The following is a 22012-nucleotide window of genomic DNA, read 5'->3' on the forward strand; positions in this document are numbered from 1 at the left end:
AGGTTGGAAGAAAGGTGCCAAAATTCAATCGTTAACATATTCGCCAGTCGAAAATTTTAAAACCACTTTTGCCGGACAAGCTTGGTTATTTCTAAACCGTTAACATGTTGGCGTTTGTCCCGGCTGCAGACTCGTATATGTGCTGTCATTTAGTTGCAACCAGATGGTGTGCAGGGGCAGCATGCTGCGAATTGTGGCGAACTTTTGAGAATTCGTCCCCTTTTGTTCGTAAAATTTATGGTAAACAATTAGGTACCGTGCAGTAACAAGGCATGGTTATTGGATACAACAGTTACAATGTAAATCGCCAAAACTTTCCTGTGTACTTAATGTCGGTACAGTAATAATTTATGATGGTTTACGACATTTCAAAACCCGCATGATGCTTTTTATAGCGGCATTGCGAGAATAAAAGAAATATGAAACTTCTCCTCGCTGGTCGCTGAGGTTGTATAATAAGATAGACTGAGTCTCGGATGGGCGGAAGGGGCACAAGCGGGTTTTGGTGCATTTGTGCTCTCAGATGTTTTGGACAAACTAAATATCAGGAAGCGGGTTACTGCAGAATTTTTGTCGCTGTCTTTTTGCGCTTCGTTTTATGTGTTTGGTCCAGCCGACGAATTTCAGTTTTTGCTCACGAAGCAGCCTCTCAATTGTCAATAAACTACTCTTAATCTCAAGTCCCTAAAGTTGTTCCTGATTTTCTGGCTGAATTAAATTCGTTTAAACACTGCCTTGACTCGTTCAGTCGATGCCTTCGCTTTGTTAGGAGTTTCTCGCGGCATCGCAACAAAAGTCGAGTAATTTATACTTAGAAAATTTGCAAGAAAAAACTGCACTGGAAACTGCAAAAATATTTGATATCCATGCGCAACACGATTCGGTAGAAAAATAAAATGTCATGCCGCCAACTTGGCGTGACCAGGGTGTATGTTGACTGCTACATTCCAAAGATTAAAGAATGTGGTTACCTAGTGCGTGGACACTTACACCGAAATATCTTTATTTAGGGTCCGGTTATTCTGTTTTCCTGTGTGAGACCGGGATCACTAGCGTTCACGTCAGTGGCGCTACGCCTGTGGCGCTACGCCTTTGGATTACGTGTCTGTGTTGTGTCTCTTGTGATTGGCTTGCGTTCTGATAGTGGGTGCGGTATAGCACGTGCTGCACAGCGTTGCACGCTGTTGAATTGGCTCTACGTTTTACGATCGAGCTGCGCCGATCACTTGTTGATTTTCTGTTGTGCAGACTTTCAATATTAAAAAGTCAGCAGTTTACGGTGCGACGTTTTGTGATTTCGCAATAGTTCGCAATCCAGATCGTATTGCTCACTTCCACGGGATAGATTCCGTTTCTGTCTCCGTCTGTGGATCTGTTCTGGATCTACCATTAGATGGTAGCAGAGCCGACAGCGGTTCTCTGATTTGATTTGTGTCAGGCAAAGTTGGCCTGTTATTGACGTGGAACCCGACCAGTAAAGCACAGGTCAATCCTACAGCAAAGCGCACACCACAAGCGGTGAACTGCCTCATCTGACGCGGATTTCCAGCTTCGGTTTTCGGTACGGTATCTTCAGCGAAGAACCGTGCTGTTGCCCCAGCTGTGCAAGAGTTCAAGAGTTCAGTCGTCGGTGTTCCTCGGTGTAGAGTCTTCAGCGAAGACCTACACTGGTGTCACCGATACTCGGCAAGGATTCAGCGAATCCTAAGCCGTGGGCCACAAGCGGCGAAGCGCTAAAAGGGGCGCACGGATTTGCCAGATCAGACTCCTCCAAACTGGAGTAGAGCATTACTGTTGCTACGGCACAGCCGGCACAGTAGCCTACTAATAGCGCGAGGCACGCTACGGAACAGCGGCGACGCGGGAACGGAGTTGGAAGAAGAATTGGATCATCTGGATCACTTTCCCCGTGGAACGGACGGACGTGGAACGGACAGACGGTGAACAGGTAGAAAAACCGTTATTAATTACGAGATTGGCTAGTTGATAAATTTGGCAATTCCTATTGGTCCGTTCTGAGCTGAGCGTAGATGTAGGCGGAGTTTTGCACGCGGCACGCATGTCTGGCCGTTGACCGTGACGTCAGGCTAATATAAAATTTAAATGGTGAAACGGGATTGGTCAGTTATCTGAGCTGTGATTGGTCGACATTTGAACTGAATATTTTGAGCTAGCGGACCAATCAGAACGAAGTAAACAACCCGAATGGGGATTTTCCGTTGAACTCGAGTCGTAATGGGAAATTTGATTTAAGATGAGATAACTGAGCGGGAAAGTGACCTTTAGACTTGAATTGAGTTGAGAAGTGACCTTTTGAGTTGAGACAAAGGAAAAGTGACCTTTGATCGAATTGAGCTTAAAAGTGACCTTTAACTTGAATTGAGCGGGAAAGCGACCTTTTAACAGAAATTGAGTCAGAAAGCAACCTTTTGAGTTGAACTGAGTCGGAAAGTGACCTTTGAGACCAGAACAGGACTTTTTACCTGAAAAGTGACCTTTACTAAAAAGTTGGAATTGTCCTAATTGACTTATTTAAGTGACCTTTGTGATCTGAAACTGACGAAAGGTGACCTTTATCGAAGTGAAATTGAAGTGAATAGTGATACAGCGATATCAGCAGCTGTAGGATTTCATTTGCTAAACGTGTTTCAAACTGTAAAAACGGTTTCGAAGTTTTGTCCGAAAGTGACCTTTTAGGGCAAACCTCTCGAACTTTTTACCGAAAAAGTGACCTTTAAACGGGACTTGGTCGAAATCTTTCAGTCGAAAAGTGACCTTTAATAAGGACTTAGAAAAATTTCGGAGGTACAGAGTGACCTCTAGGATAATTGAATAAACCATACAATAACGTGTGTGTGTGAGAACAATTGACAGGAGCGTCCAAGTTATCCGATCAACATGGACAAAGACAAAGAAGAACCGATATCCAACAGTAGTCAGGGAAGCAAAAGCTCCCGCAGCTCACAGCAAAGCGCACCGAACCCGTACAAAAAGGACTTGCACACATACTCACGTCCAGTTGGACATGAGCGGAATACTCGAGCGCCCAAGGCATTCGAGAAAAAGGATTCACGAGGCTCTGATAGCACTTATCAGAAGGCGCTCGAGGCGGTCGCCAATCAGGAAAGCTCCAGTGACGACCAGAAGCACACCCCCGCATCCATGGCGGGAGGTGATCCGATGAACCAGATAAAGGTCACCGGGGAGGAAAAGCCCACAGAAAGGGGAGCGGAACCGGTTGGAGCATCACAGTTGGATGCTACCACCAGCAGAACGAATGAGCAGGATAAAAATGTAAATCTGGCTCAAGTGGAAGCTCAAGTGGAAGATGGAAACACAAAGGTCACCGAAGAGGACTTGGCGGAACTGGGACTGGATGACCTTTCACTAAACGATAAGACTGTCGGTGATGACCTTTGGGCAACTCCAATGGTCTCGGATGAATCGAATGAATCATACTTCACGGATGATGAAGCGACGATGAACATGTCCTTCCAAACTGCGATGAAGGAAGCTGACCGCGCTGAAGGGATGACACGATTCAAGGACATACCAGAGCACCTCATTGAACGGACACAAACTGGAAAGGTCATCAATGTACGACCGCCATCACCGAACAGCCCCACGTCAACTTTGAGGAGACGTGTCAGCGAATTGGAAAACGAATTGGAAGTTAACGAACGACAGGCGGACAAGCGGAAACAGGAATACCGAGAAAGACTGACCACACTCGAAACCCGCCTCTTCGACCTGGAGCAGCAACAGGGTGACCTTCAAAGTGCCGCAGATGGTTGGAAAGTGAAATATGAAAGACAGAAGGAACTGGCCGATGAATATTTGAAAATGGCAGATGACAGAGAAATGGAAGGTCATCTTGCAGTTAGTGACCTTAATGAGAGCATGTCAGAAGAATCAGCCGAAAGGTCACGGCACTTAGCCGAATTGAAGGATGAATGTGACTCACTGAAACTTAAGGTCACCGAAGCGGAAGCCAAGCGAGATGAATACGCGGCCAAACTCGTCGACGCTACTCAACGATTGTTGACAAACACCAATGAGGTGTTTAAGCTGAGAAACGAATTGAAGTTACGGGACGAGAACATCGGAACCCTTCAAAAAGAATCACAGGATCATCAGAGGAGAGCCGACGACGCTGTCAAAGTGGCTAAGGACCTGAGGGAGCTTACAGCCACTGAAGGTGTGCGGTTGAAGAACGAAATTAAGCAGGTGATGGAAGAGAACAAGTCGTTGAAAGAAGATGTTCAAAAGGTCACCGAAGAGAATACCGAGTTGAAAAAGACTGCTAAGACAATTGCCGAGCAAGGCATGAGGTGGGAACACGAGACACACCTCCTGGATGAAAAGGTCACGGTACTTGAATTGAAAGATAAGGAGTGGCAACAATCAGTCCACCAGAAGACGCAGGAGATTATCAAGCTCAACACGGAGCTGATTGATATGACCCAAACGGTGATGACAAGAGAAGATGAGGTCACCCAGACGAAAAACCAACTGAAAGCAGCAGTCGAGGAATACACGAAGCTGGAAAGGGATGTGACCCAGTTGGCGGAACACATTAAAAAGGTGGAGAATGACACTGAAAAGGTCATTCAGGAGAAGACTTTCCAACTCCACCAACATATGTTAAAGGTCAAGGAGGAGAATCAGAACTTGAAAACGGAGAAAGAGGAAGTCCAGTTGAAAGTCCGTCGCCTTGAGGATGAGAATAAGGCGCTTGTTATGTCTAATAAGCACAAAGATGAACAGCTTCTGCAATATGGAGTCAGGACTTCAACAGTGGAGTCGCCCCCGCCCAGTTATAGCAAGGCGCACGAAACGGGCACGGGCAAAAGTTTCCACTTCGAAATGCCACTACGAACCGGTACTGGCAAAGGAAGTGTCAAAAACGAAAGAAATGGCGAAAAGGTCATCGACGATAAAGAGCCGCCGTCGGAAAGTTACCCGCATATGGGTCGAGGTGACCCTTCACAGTTTCCCCCGCACATGGAAACAAATGTGTTCATTGATGAAGGACGACGGGACAGACCCCCCAGCCGGCAGGAGCGTCCAAGGAAATCCCGTTATGGAAAAGCGAAACGAAATCAAAGCGATGATGGAAGTAGTGAAGAAGACGATGACCAGAGAGCAGAAAATACAGCGGTGCAACTGACAAAAGCACTCAACTCGATGGCCAGGAAAACACCACTCATGACCTTTGACGGCAGTCGTGACACAGTGAGTGGGTGGACACGATTGGTGAAAGAAACCCAAAGGACTTATCAGTTGACAGACGACCAAGTCATGATTGAGATAGCCAGTGCAGTGAAAGGTCCTGCAAAAACATGGTTTGAAGGAGAAAAGGACATCGCAGCAGAAGATGGAACCGAATTTTCAATAACTGAATGGATGGAGAAATTCAAAGATGAATATGGCGATAGAGACGAAGAAGTCTTAGGCTTACGTGAGGCCTACGCGAGGAAATTTGAACTCGGAAAGGAATCGCTTGACCAGTATTATCAGGCGATAATGCGCTTCAAAGCGAAGAGAATTATCACCGAAAAGCAAGCAGTCGGCTTCCTAATTGAAGGATGTAGAGGGGATAACGAACTCTACAAGGCATTGCGTATACAGAAGTGCAAGACGCCAACGGACGTGAAGGACTTCTTCCGACATTGGGCAACGGGAGAGGAAAAGTATAAGGCGCCGAAAGGTCAACGTAATCAGGAATACGTGACCATCCGCCAAGGCCAAGTTGAAAACGTGCCGCAACAGAGAATGGCAGCTGCGCCAGTCCAGCAGCCGGTGGAATACCGCAGGGAGGCTCCGGTGCAAGAGGTCACCAAAGAAGTGACCTTTATCGACAGTCAGACGGGACAGCCACTCACGTACGCAATGGTAGCTGCGATACAGGCGGCGGCTCAAGTGAGACCGATACCTCAGAATGTGGCCCCACCGGCACCACAGAATGTGGCCCCTTTGAACACTGGGTTACCACAACAAGGAATGGGTAACGGAAACTTTGGCGGAAACGGATACGGAAATGGAAATTGAATGGAGGTCAGGGAACTTCCAGAATCAAGGTCAAGGTCAAGGGAACTTCAGAGGAATCAACAGCAAAACCAAGGGTCACGAACTGAGTTTAAGTTCCAGATGATTGATGGATGGGTGGCGAACAATGTGCAGATGTGCCAGTACTGTATGTATGGCAACCACCAGACTCAGGGATGTAAATTCGCCAACACACCACCGGAACAGAACCCAAACCTGTTTGCCTTCAACGAGTGGCAACGACTGCGCGAGCTCGGTGGTTGGCGCCAAGCGGTCGCAGAAATGGATATGACCTGGATCAGCGCGGCGGCGGCTTCAGAGGAAGGAACAGAGGCTATGGCCGCGGAAATTACAGAGGCGGTGGAAATGGAGGCGGAAACTACCAACAGGGTGGTGGCCAGCCAAACGGAGGCGGCCCGGTGAATGATCAACAGCAGGGAAATGTGCAGGGCGCGCAACAAGGAGGGGCGCCGGTTCAGGGAAACGGGCAAGATCAGTAGGCACCGGTGAGCCTACTGATCGACCCGACCCTAAACCACCGGATAAAAGGGAAAGGTCACCACTGCAGAATGGTACTGCAGTGAATGTGACCACTGCGACGGCTATATGGATGCCGTCAGCGAAAAAGCAAAGTGGACCGGCTATATGGATGCCGCAACCACAAGAAACGGCTAGATGGATGCCGTCACAGCAAAGAGAAACGGCTATATGGATGCCGTCATCGCAAAAAGGCGGTGGAAACGTCCAAGTGGATAAAAGGTCACCGCAGAATGGTACTGCGAGTGGAAACGCGCAACGGGACCAAAGGTCACCGCAGAATGGTACTGCGAGTGGAAATTGTCGACGGTAGCGCGACACTGCAAGAAGTGCAGCAAAATGAAAGGTCACCGTATTGCAGCGAAAAAGTGTTAGCTGAACGCCGTGCATTACGTAATGCCAAGATTCAACAAGCTCTGTTAAACCAAAAGAAACCACAAACTGATACCGCAGAAGAAGTGGAAATGCACCACGAATGGTTTCGGAAACAGATAAATGACAAATCGAAAGACCAAAATTTACCACCGCAGAACGATACTGCGCAAGAGGAAAATGAACAGCACGCAAAATCCCGAAAAATTTTGGCAGAAAACGACAAGGCGAATGAGCCAAGGTGCGATTGTTACGGGGAACCAAAGCCAAAGTTTTGGAATTGTTCAGAAGACGAAGAAGAGAAGCGAATAAGGCAAGAATGGATTAAGCAGAATATCACTGTCATTAGTAAAGATGAAAGGTCACCTTCTGTTGGAAAAGTCCAAGTTAAAGGTCAAGGAGCGAGTGCGAATGCGAAAGGTCACGGCGACAGCGTCGTGTTAAAAGGTCAAGAAACAGACTTGACACTGCGAACAGCGCAGCAAAAGAATGGCGAATTGGCACAACAGAACTCCGATGACTCACTTGTAGATGCAATAACGCTGCAACGGAAGGAGAAGTGGCAAAAAGTGGCCTACAGACCGAATGGCAATCACGGGATGTGGATACCTGTGACGCCGAAAGCAAAGCAGAAAGCGAGAATGTCACAAGAGGACTACTGGGACATGCAACAGTTGCGAACGCAATGTGAAAGAAAGCGACTGGAAGAGTTGGTTACCGGGAAACCAGCGCAAAGGTCATCGAACCCAGTCCCAGTATTCAATCCAGAGGAATATAAGAAGACATTCGCTGACTGGAATCATTCACGTAATGCTCCACCACAGGATAAACCGCCGAATTATGGAGAAAAAGTCCCCATACAAAAGCTGACAGGTGGCGGATTTGTCATGAAGCGCAACGAAAGGTCACAGGACTTAGCCCAAAGGTCACAGGACAAATGAGATAGCGCAAACGCAACAGAGTAGCGCAGTTGAAAGGTCACGGGACTTATCACAAGCACTGCAAAAGGATGCCAATGACAAGTCACCAGCCCGAACAGACGGGATGTCTTCGCAAATTGACCCAACGAAAACGAACAATGAAGTATCTGCAAAAGTGATGCAATGGATGACCGAAAAGGGATATGACATGGTTACATATGAAAGGTCACCAGATGAGATGAAAGATAGCGAAGAAGACGAACTGAAGCGAGCGGACCAAATAACAAGTGAAGTCATTGAGAAGTTGAGAGATAAACGAAATGAAAATCGCAAAGAGGAACTGATCCATCAAACGATAAATGAAGTGACTAAAGGTCACATGGAGAGCACAAAAGCAAATGAGCAAGTGCAGAACGTGGAAAAGGTCATCAGTGATAAAATGGCTACAGAGAAGCGAACAAATAAAGAAAAGCCGCGAAAATATTACGACGTTCGGACTAATGTTCCACATAGGATTGATAAGCTGAGCGAGATACTGAAAGGTCACAGCACTCCAGCAAAAGGACAAGTGCTTCCCGATATGGACCCGGGACCAGTATCGCTTATTCCTGTGAAATGTAAGATTCATACTTTGAAGATTCAAAATGGAAAACTGCCCAAGAGAATTGAAGCGTACACACACGAAGTGAAAGTGGGAGACATAAAGGTCAACGCAATGTTGGACACCGGCGCTGAGACGTCGCTGATCAGCAAACCGTTTTGCGAGAAGAATGGACTCATATGCTCCCATTGCCACCAGACAGATTGGTGAAAATAAATGGAATTAGCGGAACGTCAGGATTCCTGGTGACGCACTACTGTGTAGCGCCAGTGACCTTAAGGAAAAAGACTAGCGAACATTCATTCTACGTCCGACCGAAGTGTGACGACGTACAAGTGTTATTGGATTTGACTTCTTGGAAAAGAAATTCGTACTAATGGATAACGAAGGTGAAGAAGAGAAAGAAGACGACCCAAAACCAGTCGCCAAAGTTCAAGTCGGAAAGGTCACCGAACTTGTAAAACAGACGGGAAATGCTCAAATGGTTAATAAACGCTAATCCCAGTACCAGAGGCACCGGGAAACGAAAAGAAAAAGATGACGCGAAAAGAATTGTCACCATTTGAGCAGTTGCAAATGATTCAGCAGGAGATCGAAAAGACATTAAATCGGACCTTGCTGGCACAGAAGGGAGAGAAAGGTCATCCCAGTACCAGAGGCACCGGGAATGACAAAAGTGCAGCAGGAAGAATTATCCCAGTACCAGAGGCACTGGAAACGAAAATGAAAATGGAAAAGTCGGATGTTATCCCAGTACCAGAGGCACTGGGAAAGGAAGACGAAAGGTCACCAGCAACTGAGAACTTGGAACGAGAGCGTAATTCGAACCTTTTCGAACCACGATCTGCTACCCAAAATGAAAGGCTACCAGATAAAGCCAAAGAGGAAGTAACAGAACGTGACTCTCAAAGGTCACCAACGATTGAAAGGTCACCAACGATTGAAGAGATAATTGCCACACAGAAAGAAGCGGCAGTTGCAGCGAAACAATCTCTTGTGCCAGACATGGAGTGGGTAAGCCTATCCCAGTACCAGAGGCACTGGAAATAAAGACGGCTAAAGTGGGGAAGGATAAAAAGAGTGAAAGGTTACGAGTTTTGAAACGAATAGTTGAAGAGGAACAGATGTTTACAAGCGAAATCCGCGACAAGGCACTCGAACAATTGAAAGGTCACCGAACAGAAAAAGAACCAGAGGTCATTGAAATATCCTCTGAGGATAAAAGCGTGACTCCAATCGAATGTGAGGAAGATACCACAGTACAGGAACAGGTTAAACCTGAAGCGAGTCAAAGGACATTAACTCCAGAAGAACGAGCCGGGAGTTGTCACCACGGTTACTTTGAGGATCCGTGCAGAGTGCAACCACAATGGGAATGCGCGGAATGTTGTGAAAATGCCTCTCAAGATGACCCTTCAGAATGGCCAAGATGTAATGCCGCATTAGCAGACCTTAAAGGTCATGCCCAAAAGAAAGCGAAAAGCATCATGCGGACAAACGAAATGTGGAAACCACACATCGAACGGTATCATTGGAATAGATATCGAACGTGGTTGTCATGTGTGGAAAGTTTTATAATTGGAAGAGGCAGATGGCTAAACCATTGGTTGCAACGTGTCGAGAAAGGAATCCAAGATCCTCTCGATCCGGTAGCAACAGAAAGGAGATTTGAACGAGAGATAGAAGAAATGACCGAGGAAGGAGAAATGTGGGAAGAAGCGAGAGTTGACCTTTTCTGGGACTTCCGTGTGAACCACATGTATAAAGGTGAAGGGAGAACGATCATTTTCCCGGCAGGACTTGGAACACCTGTCTACGAATCACTTGAAGTGTACTACAACGCGTTAAAAGAGGGAAACGAAAAAGCATTCGAGAAATACTGGAAGAAATTCGAGGAAGAAATCCCCAAATTTGACGTAAAAGAGATGCGAGAATTACAGGTTACCCGGAAAAGAAGGTTACCGGGATTAGTGCAAAAGAAAAAGGTGACCTTTGCACCAGATCCAGATGGAGTGGACTACCCCGAACGAGGCGGTGATACATGGTGCATGTATGAAACGATTCCAAATGATGAATGGGTCACCGAAGAGCTGATGGCAAACTGCATCTTTGTTGGGCCTAAACGACCTAAAGGTTACGAAACAGTTCAACAGGATGAAGCCGATAAAGGGACTGTCAAAGAAGCAGAGAAAGAGGAACCAATTAAAGAGATAGCCGAAGGACAATCGAATGAAACAGAAGAAAGTTCAAAGTCAGCTTTCGATATTGCGCAGATGTTAACGGACAGAGGTGAAATGTGGAAAAGGTTCAAAGAGGAAGTTGAAAGGATATCGAACGAACAGCAAAACCCAGTAACTGAGGCAAAAACGGGGAAAGGTCACTCGATAACGGTGAGGAATGCCCGCCGGTCGAGTTGACCGAAAAGCCATTAACGAGCCGCGAAGAAATAAATGAACTGGAAAAGTCAAAATCGGACGAAGAAAGGTCAAACTCCGATCAATCAGAAAGGTCACCAACGAGAATTCGGGTAGCAAGGAGTCACCCAAGAGTCGCCGCACGAAACGGACGAAAAGCAAAAGAAGGGGACAAACCCCTGCTCAAAAATTCGAAAGCGAAAAAACTTAGCGATTCGCCGGAAAACGGAAGTGACCTTTCATCGGAAGATGAAGGAGTTGATGAGCGTCCACTCGAAAAGGCTGACAAAGGTCAAGCCACTGCACAAGAATATGAGAGCAGTAACTCCGACTCCGAGTGGACGAGTTCAAGCGATAACTCAACAACTTCGGAAGATTCAGGTGTAAGTGACCTTTCGGAGCAAGAGGATTTAATGGACTTGGATGAAGATGACGAAGTAGATGAGGAAAAAGAAAAGGATATTAAAGTCAGAAGATTGAAAGTGGAAAAAGCTAGAATGTCGAAGGACGTGATCAAAGTTTACAGCGATCAGCGAATCAAATTGAAACCGTCAAACTGCACACGTGTAAAGGTCAAGATGGGAAAATATGCACCGGCTCAAAACAAGCTGATGTTTACACCGGTCCCACAAGTGGAAACTGAAGTGCAACCGTTGGCAGGAGTGACGGACCACAGGGAAAATACTTCGAAATCGTTATCGCAAATCACAGTAGCAAATACCGAATCGTGAAGAAAAATCAGCTTCTCGGCTACGTTGAGCCGTATGAACATATGGAGAATGTAAAGGTCAACGCAGGGACAGTAAAGAACGTACTCGAAGACCCTGAGGTGGATGAGACAACGAAAGCTGAACTTAAAAGATAATCGAAAACCTGAAATTGGGACCTGACCTTACCCAGAGCAGAAAAACGACGTGTACAACGCGTTTTGGGAATTCTGGAAGGTTTACCCACATCAAAGAAACCGTATGGAGATGTGAAAGGGGTCACCCACGTAATTGATACGGGAGATGCGAAACCAGTAAAATGTAACCCGGCCAGAACGAGTTGGACAGGCCGCGAGTTTATAACAAAGCATATCGAAGAGATGTTGGCACAAGATGTAATTGAACCGTCAGACGCCGAGTGGAGTTTCCCAGTCGTATTGGCAGTAAAGAAAAATGGCGACGGAACAATGGGAACAAGATTTTGCGTCAATTACATCATGCTTAACAAGCTAACGAGAAAGAATAATTACCCGTTACCAAATCCGGATGAGTTGCTCGACGCGTGCGCAGGCAACAAATATTACGGAAAAATGGACTTACAAAGTGGATTCTGGCAGATCCCAATGGATCCAGCGTCAATCAACAAGACGACCTTTGTAACACAAGATGGAATGTACCGATTTAAAAGAATGCCATTTGGCGTATGCAACGGACCAGCAACGTTTCAATTGTGTATGGATAAAGTACTTTCGAAAGCGAAAAGAAAAGGTTGCGTTTTCGGGTATATCGACGACGTGATCTTCGCCGGAAAAACTTGGGAAATTTTCATGCAGAATCTGCGAAATGTTTTAATGAGTCTGGTGGAAGCGGGATTCACGATTAAGCCAACGAAATGCGAATTTGGAATGAGACAAATGGGATTTCTGGGTCATATACTCAGCGAAGACGGAATTCGAATGGATCCGGAAAAGGTCACCGCGGTCTCAGAATTCAAACGGCCTCAAACAGAAAGGCAGTTAAGGTCATTCCTTGGACTGGCGAATTATTATCGCAAGTTCATAATGGGATACGCACAGAAGACTTGCCACTTGTATGAGTTGCTGAGACAAGATAAACACGTGAAAAAGGACTGGACTGCAGTGCATGAAGAAGAGTTCAATAGTTTGAAGAGAAGTTGTTGTGAAGGTCCAGTACTGGCAAAGTTTGACCCCGCGAAACCGACCGTTATTGAATGCGACGCGAGCAAAGAGGGAATCGGAGCCGTACTGTCACAAGATGGACATCCGATCGCGTACGCCAGTCGTGTCCTACATGGAGCGGAGAAGAATTACGGTGTAACAGAATGGGAATGTCTGGCAGTAGTGTTCGCTGTCAGGAAATTCAAGCCGTACATCGATTATGCCGAGTTCACCGTAAGGACGGATCATCAGGCGCTGACCAACTTGCTAAGGTCAGAAACGAATAAAGTTGGAATGAACCCACGCTTGACAAGATGGGCAATGGCATTACAAGGTCACCAGTTTAAAATCGAATACAAACCGGGGAAATATTGCGACAACGCGGACGCGTTATCAAGAGCGCCAATCGAAGGTCCGACGTGTCACGAAGAAGAATTTGACGAGATTCCGAATTTCGAGGATTACAAGAAGGAGTTCGATACGAAGGAACCGGCAATTGAAGTTGGACAGCTGTTCCTGCAGATGGTGGAACAGAGGAGAAACGATTAAAGGTCACTTCAGCTACGGCGAACGAGTCGGCTGAAAACGAAGCAAAAGTGAACCGAGTGAGAAGCTGGTTGCCCGCCGTTAGTGACTTAAAGGTCACCGGACTTGACGCGGAATCTCAAATGCAGAATGGAAAGGTCACGGGACTTGATGATAGAGCGGAGAATAGAGATGACCTTTGGGAAACGGACAAAGTGGCACAAGCGTTGAACGAATGCCCAATCAAACTGTTGAGATTCCCAAAACAGGCGAAAAAGCGGTATAAACCGTTACCACGATGCAAGGTCATCAAGGATTGGAATGAACTCAGTACAGCGACAGTTCGCATTGTCAACCTGCAAGGTGACGAAGAAGAGGTTGATGACTCAAACTTGCAATTGCGGAATAAACAGTTGAAAGATCCCCATCTGGCAATGATCATAGACGAACTGGAACACCTACCAGACGCGGAAACAAGATCGAAATTTGAAGTGCATTACCAGTTATGGAATGGTATATTATACCGAGTAAAGGATAAAAATGGAAAACTTGAAAGGTCATATGTTGTACCGTTGTCAATGCGAAGAGCAATAATCCACGCATTGCACGACGAGAAAGCAGCGGGACATCTGGGATTTGAGAAAACATTGTCAGCAATAAGACTCCGATATTACTGGGACAGGATGAGTACAGACGTGAAGAATTACATACTCGCCTGTCAAGGATGTCAGTTCCGTAAAACACCGAGGAAATGTCCACCCGGAAAATTGCAAGAGATTAAAGTGGGACATCCGTTCTTCCGAGTATATGCTGACTTGAAAGGACCTTTGTTACCGACGAAGAAACGTGGATACAAGTACATAGCGGTATTTATCGACCAACTGACGAAATACGTGATCGCGGTACCGATGAAAACAGCAACGGCTAAAGAATTCGCTAAAGTGTTCGTGAAGCACGTGATATTGGTACACGGAGCACCGCACATCCTGCATACGGATCGCGGACGACACTTTACAGCTGAAGTATTGGCAAAGGTCACCAATGTGTTTAAGATTAAACACACATTTGGAACCGCGTATCACCCAGAAGGTCAAGGCCAAGTTGAAGACAGATGCAGACAATTGCGGATGGCTTGGCGCAATACCTGAAAGCGGGAAATGAAAGAAAGTTTAACAAGTACCTCCCATATGTTATTTTGGCGATGAACAGAGTCGTACACGCCATAACGGGATATTCAGCATACTATATTCTGCACGGCAGAGAAATGACAATGCCGGAAGATGTGGTTACAAAACGAATATACCCGATGATTATGGGACTCCAGACGAATGGGTGGAGACCATGAAGAAGAACTTGACCTTTGCAGAAGAAGTGGCTGGTGTAATATTAAAGACGCTTATGAGAAGAACGCGGAGATTTACAACAAGAAGAAGTCGGAGCCGAACTTTAAAGTGGGAGATTTCGTATTGATACGGCTACCAAAGGATACGAAACAAGGGAAAAAAGAAAACCAATCGGACTTTAAGTCGAAATACGACAAAGTGTGGAAGATTCTCAGTTTCCCGCGACCAAACGAAGCCGAAGTCATTGAGCAGAACCCGAAGAAGGAAGCAGACTTGAAGGTGGTTTCGATCGACCGGTTGAAACCATGGCACCCTCCATTACCAGATGAGGAAAAGGCAACAGAGCGTACTCAAAAAGATTCGGAAAAACCTTTTTTCGAACCACCTCTGCTACCCGAAACGGAGAAAGCTAACGGAAAGAAGACAGATCAAGGCGGAGTCCGAAAATGACTCAGTCACACAGCAAACCGGTACGAACCACCTCTGCTACCCGAAATGGGAGAAGGTCAAACAGATGGGTTAAACGGAGATAAGCCGAAACAGAAGCGAGGAAGGAAAAGGAAAGAGGACAAAGACTTTGAAACTGCAGTCACAATTAAGTTGAACGCGGAAGCTGGTAATTTGGCAGAAGGTCACTGGAAAAAGGCCGAACAGCTCAGAAGTACCAGAGCGTACCTCCAAAAAGGACTTGCAACAATCCTTTTTCGGAACCACGCACTGCTACTGAAGATAAGGATGACCTTTCGAAACAGCGTACGGACGCTGAGATGTCAGAGCGTGACCCAGATTTTGTCGAACCACACTGTTACCGGTTATAAGAATGACCTCATACAAAAGAGAAGAGGAGATAGAAGCGGTCAAATCAAAAGCTGAACAATTGGGCCGTGATATGGCAGAAAGCAATTAACGAGCGGAAAGTCAAACAGAAGAAAAAGAAACCGACCCCTACGGACTTATTGACCCAAAAGGCGAACCTGAGGACGCAGCCGAGAAAGAACTCCTTGATCGGATAACTAAAGGACGAGAGAACAAATAACCACATAGACATAAATAAGGGTCACACTTAATTAAAAATAGAGTTGGGAAGGCAAAAGAAAGGTCACCACTGTGCAAAAAGCTAACCTTTATTGTTTCGTTTTATAGAAGGTAAGCACAGTTAATGGACAGATTGGAACGACAAAACTCGGATAATTCAGACTCGGAAAGTATCGGAAACCCACTAAAAGCATCAACACCTATAAGAATGGAAGGTGAATACGGTTATGACACTTCATATGGTGAAGGATCAACGTCGTCAGTGGGAACGGCTTAGAATGAACCTGGAACAAGTCAAGGAGGTTACTATGGCGGCCAGGGATATTACGTGTATCACGATCCAGGACAGCAGACGAGTTATCAGGACACGGTTAACTGGGTGCACCACGGCTCACCTGCCGGAACCCAGTATTCGGGACAAGCAACGGGCGCCCCTTATCAACCGTATCCAGGATCGTATACCCCACCGATGGGACCACCACAAGTAATGATGGGACCGGCAAGAATGTTGATGCCGCCACCGCAACAGACCACACCGAGTCGATTTATGGGACATGGTGGATTCAGCGGAACTCCACCGCGATCACAAGGTCATCTCCGATACTACCGCCTTTTCCGGAGACGGGAGGCTTGGCACTATCGGACATAAGACGCCTCGCATGAGGACACCGCAGCAACTGGGTGTGCAGCGTCTCATCGCAATTCGCCAAACAGAGGAAATAGGCGACCGAGAGAATTTTACCGTCACTGGACCTAACTTGGACGAGACTGGACCAGACGGATTACGACTTACGCCCCCAGGTGAACCTTCAATACATGCATACGCACCGAAACTCCCTTTGGATTTGAGCGAAAACGATGCACGCTTAAATATGGTTCCGGATAAGGACGACAAACTGACAGAAAAGGATTTGAAGCTATCCGGGAATTAAACCGAAAGTGTCGTGAACTTTACCGAATTCATATGCGAGTTGAAGATGAACACGCATGGTATGGAAAGCTGATTAGCCTGGAAGCTGTCATCAAACCATGTCATATCGCACTGAAGGAAAAGACAAAACTGATCGAAAAAGAGCGCAGGGGAATACGCGATAAAAGTTGCGTCGATGTGGCAATACCATCCGTCGCTAAACGGTAGACCATGGCTTCGACTATCGAAAAAAAGATCCTTCGATATCTCAAGGTGTTCCCAGAAACAAGACAGACACCGACTACCAGCGTCAGGACCATCTAAACCCAGAGCTGAAAAAGATGCGGTTGATGGGAAATGACGGACGAGGACCTTTTGGCCACAAAGCAGAGGATTGATGCCGTATTAACGGAACGAGCAGAAAAGGTCACGGGCCAGCTCGGTTGCAGGATCAGGACGTGGACGTACTAGCTCCGGTCACAGAACCATCAGTGGCACCACGAGTGGAAAAAGAGTGAGATCACCGACGACAAGCCCAAAAGAAACTGATAAGAAAGGGCAGCGAACAAAGACCACAGAAAGCAAAGCAACGCCAGCTGAGCCGGCAAGCCACAGGCCCCGATTCAGTGGGTAGAAAGAGTGTACCACCCACGCCGAAAGGAACGAAGGTCAGATTCGATTCGAAGTGTAGAAGTTCACGGCCAAATACACTGGGAAGATCATAAAGAACGAAAGGTCACTGCACGGAATAGTCGATAAGAAAACGAACAAAGAGATCGACTCGTATAATCCCCCTCGCGGATAGGTCAGTCAAGGATGCCATTGGGAAAGAGAGTCAAAACGATAGTCAATGAGGCGCTACAGTTTATTCCTCAGAAGAACGTCATAACCCAAGAGTTATCGTTCAGATGATGAAGCATGTGGTAGCTAAAGTTGCAACCGAAGAAGATGCATGGATCCGTATCAAAGTGGGCACAGATGATGACCACTTGGCATATCTACACAACGGACGGCAACTGTTGATCAAAGAGAACTCGCTCAAAACCGACGGCGGATCAGATCCGAAGAAACGATCGTCAGATGATTATGAGTCGGTCGAGGATATACAGATGCGACAAGCAGAAAGGTCACCCTCAGACTTTTCGCTGACAATGGAGAAAACTGGGAAACCATAACGCAGTGATAGTGGACCCAATAACAGGAGGCCCGGTCCCGCCCCATGGGATGTATCGAAGAGCGCCCGAAACGCAGATCAGGCAGCTATTGACCAGCTGGGATCTGATACCTGAAAGCGACCGAAAAGATGCCGTGGTTCAAGCGGCCTCATCAGCATGATGCGGCATGGCGGACGGAGATCGATGGAGCACATTTCCGACTGACAAGACGAATGGAAGACGGGTCGTACAAAACAGGTATTTTACGACGCTAAGAAGAACCCTACCATAACTGCAGATAGTCGACCCAATAACAGGAGACCCGGTCCCATATGCCCCATGGGATGTATCAGAAGAGCGCCCGAAATGCGAATCAGGCAGCCATTGACCAGTTATGGATCTGATACCTGAAAGTGACCGAAAAGATGCCGTGGTTCAAGAGCACACTGATCAGCATGATGCGGCATCGAGCGGAGATCGATGGAGCACATTTCCGACTCACAAGACGAATGGAAGACGGATGTACAAAACGGTATTTTACGACGCTAAGAAGAACCTTTGTGGGAGGTCGCCTCACAGGATCTCCGAAAAGACAAGACACTTGAAATTCATCCCCGGCACAAGAAGGCGGAGCCGGAGAGACGGAAGAGGCGCAGGGCACGTCGGCAAATCTAACTGAAACAGGAGGGGCCAGACGTTCGCTACAAAGAGTATTAGAGATTGCCCAAGGAATTCATGAGCACCTTCAGTGTGATGAACCAAACTGTGGCCATTGTAATCCACCTGGTGACGACGAACCAGAGACGGAAGACGATAACCCACCTGAGGAAGAAGGATCAGACGAAGAAATGGCCGACAAGCATAAAAAGCCCTCAAAAGCAAGCCCTCAAAGTCAAACCGAGAAAAGCGCCCAGATTGGAAGAGGCCATGAACCGTGACAAGGTTAAGAAAGGCGATTTCTCAAGAAACGACGGAGAAGAAGATAAGAAGAAACGACAGGAGGAAGAAGATAAGAAGAAGAAGAGCGGTGACGAAAGATAGCACAAGCACCGGGAAGAAGAAAAGAGATGAACCAGCGTCTCATGACGTTGAGATATTGGACGAGTCAGTCGGCGAAGTTGAAGAAAGGTCATCGACACCTACGAAGTCAAAGAAAGTTATTCAATCGGCTACAGCAGAGCCATCAAAACTCAAAGGAAAGGTCATAGCGGTGAAACAAGCTGTCCCCATTGTCATTTCCGCATCCACGCCAAAGGAGCGCAAGGACAAACAGATTCGCGAAAAAGCGAAACGGGAGACGTCGCGTGAATCGGAGGCATCGGAAGTGAGCCTTCCAAGCACTTCGACGGTTAGTGCGAGGTCACACACGGACTCGAAAACGACACGATCAAGAACCACTGAACCAAGAAGAAGCGGAAGTCTGGATAAAGGGAAAAAAGCAAAGAGCGAACCCGTTAAGGACGGTTAATTACACTGAACCAGATGGAGAGGAACTGGACTTCACTCAGACGAAGAATTTGATGGTCCCGATGATGATAATTTGAACACGGTCGATGAAGTAATCAGAGCGTATAACGGAGCTGAAAAGAATTTCACACGAATAAGAACAGCATCGGTGACATCCAAATTTCAGCAGGCCTGAAGACGATTTGAAGAAACAACATCGTAGCTTCACTAAACAAAAGTTCGACGTCGTTGGAATTCGCGCGGAACGCAGGAAAACTTATACAGAAGCACCGAGAGTTTTCGTATGAGGCCGTTGTTCAGACCAGCCAGTTCGGATAAAGCGCTGACAACCCGAATGAAGCGGTCCCAATGCGAGTAGAAAGGGCAATCGCGGGAATGACAAGCCCATTAGGGTCAACAGATCCACCGGACAATACATCAACGCGCAGTTTGGAACGACGGAAATGGAATGATAAAGAGATCGACACGGCAGCCGAGCGCGTATTGCCAAGTTGATTAAACAGAACGTCCTTGCCACGACAAACGCACATAAAGCGACAACGGATCCGATACACGAGAGTCGGTCTAATACCACCGGAAAGACAGATCCACTGTAATATGTCCGACAGTCAGGACATGGAAAAGGTCACAGTTTCATCGAAGACAAAAGGCCCAATGGATTCGGAATCGGAAAGCGACGACACGCTACTATAACGGCTCCTTCTGGACTTACGACAGAAAAGATGAACAGTCGAAAGGTCCGAAGACATCTGAAACTACCGCAGAAGTTCAACCGAAAGGTCATGAAGCTTCAGACAAACGGGAGAAGAAAAGGTCATGCTCCCGATGGATAAGGCAGCAGCAGAAGCTGAAGCGGATTCGGCGCGACAGGTGTTTCTAAATCACTGTTCATACCATTAAAGGAGGTCTTTGAGAAGGAACGATCGAAATCGGTCGGCGATCTAAAAGGTCAAGAGACTTTGCCGCAAGAGGAAAAAGAAGACAGTTGAACAAAATCGGCGGGGTCATCATCAGGATCACTGGCAAAGCTGAGGATCGACGAGAACAGCGACAGCTGACCCAACGGACTCGACATCCTCCCAGAAAAAATAGCGGTACACCGGCAAAGGAGGCTACAGATTACATGTTAGGACCGGCATTGGACGTGAATAATCGTACATGGAACGAAGTCCAGAACGCTCCCAGATCATCCGAGAAAAAGATGCTTGGTACAGATCTGAAGAGACAAGTGGCAATAAATTCAACGGAAGGTCGTCACTTAACATGACTGAACGAGTCTTGAAACGAGCTTATAAGGAAGGAAAGTTGGGATGTAAATATAACAAGGACAACAAAGTCGTCTACTACCTTCCGAAACAGGGCACGGAACGAACGCCCAGACTGGAAAATGGAACTGGAGGCCTGGAAGATAGCCATCACAGATGGGAGCTCTGGACGCCATTGGCGTGCTCAATGGCGCGTCATGGCATGACCTTTCGAACTTCATGGCCGTCAATGATACGATTGGAGATTTGAATATTGAAAGCGATAAAGAGTGGATTAAGAATGCCGTTGAAGCCTTGATCGCGGACGAAGTGCTTCATATTAAGCCAGATGGCCGAATCGATTTCAAGCCGTATAAACCATCGACGAAAGAATCCGAGTGAACTAATCGAGTGTAATATGCAGCGAGTAATGAACCCTGCATATTACAGAAAAAAGCATAAAACAGTTTAAAACGAAAGAAAAAGCGTTACGAAAGGTCAACTGAAAGCAGTACTAGGACTAATAGAAAAGGTCACAGCAGTAGTCAGAAAGTGCTGATAACGTGAGAAAGCGTCACCACGTTTACAGTGATAGAAAAGGCAGCAGGAGCTAGGAAAAGTCTCAGCCAGCAACGGAATAGGCGTAAAATGATAGAAAAGCCTTGATATGGATAGGAATGGAAAGGATTAACGTGGAAGTTAATATGACGGATTGTTTTATAATTACAGATTGAAGCGGAAAAATGGCACAGAAAGGTCAAGCCACTCCTAAACGTACGGGAACGGCGGCAGACATCGATCAGTTTACGGGCTATAATCCGAAATGTCCCGACTGCTTAAGGAACAACAAAAAGGTTGATAAGAAATTCCCTTGCTACACTTGTATTCACAAGCTTGAAGACCACATGCCGCTCACGCTTGTTGGGATCATGGAAGCGAAACGAGGGAACTTGGACGTTTTTCGAAATCTCATAAGCGCAAGAAATTACGGCAGCATCCCAGTGGAAGAGCGAATGCTACTCGAGGATCGCTACCGGGAAGCGATCCGGAACAACGAACCTGGTTGGGATGACACCTTGGAGCCGTTGAAGTGTCCACAGACAGACGCGTATCGGAAGGAATTCGAAGAGGACCAGGAGAAGATGCGAGTTCAGCAAATGGAAGACGAACTCCGCGCGAAAATTAATGCGGAAAATAAGAGAGCAAGTGAACAGGCTGCACGAGAGGGGCTGCCCAGCACATCGAGTTTAGTTGCACCTACGGGCACGGCCAGCCTTAATGAAGACGAAATGCAACTCGTACGACAGTCGCTTATCATTCAAATTGAAACGTTAACGAAGGATCCAGCAGCTATGTCAGACGAGGTATTCAAAATGTTGTTGCGGGAGAAGAAACGACTTCAAGACGGGTTCGCGCCGGCACCCTACATAAAGAAGGAAGTCGAAAGACGTATGGATGACCTACGTAAATCTCACCGAACCGAAAGCGATGTGCTGCAAGCACTCAAGAAGTTTTAAACAGGACGAAGGTTTCATTCGACCTCGATCGCCTCCGCAT

At 46.8% G+C, this 22012-nt stretch overlaps 1 protein-coding gene across 1 annotated transcript; it reads left to right on the forward strand.

Moving 5' to 3' along the window:
• The first annotated feature begins 1240 nt into the window (after positions 1 to 1240).
• LOC129599424 (uncharacterized) lies at positions 1241 to 21972 on the forward strand. Its single transcript, XM_055497648.1, has 2 exons — positions 1241 to 1948; positions 21185 to 21972. The coding sequence occupies exon 2, from the start codon at positions 21199 to 21201 to the stop codon at positions 21970 to 21972; it is 774 nt and encodes a 257-aa protein (XP_055353623.1). The 5' UTR covers positions 1241 to 1948; positions 21185 to 21198.
• Positions 21973 to 22012: the final 40 nt, after the last annotated feature.

The sequence above is a fragment of the Paramacrobiotus metropolitanus genome, unplaced genomic scaffold (genome assembly GCF_019649055.1).
Source record: "Paramacrobiotus metropolitanus isolate TYO unplaced genomic scaffold, Prichtersi_v1.0 Parri_scaffold0000145, whole genome shotgun sequence".
In the NCBI taxonomy this organism is placed as follows: domain Eukaryota; kingdom Metazoa; phylum Tardigrada; class Eutardigrada; order Parachela; family Macrobiotidae; genus Paramacrobiotus; species Paramacrobiotus metropolitanus.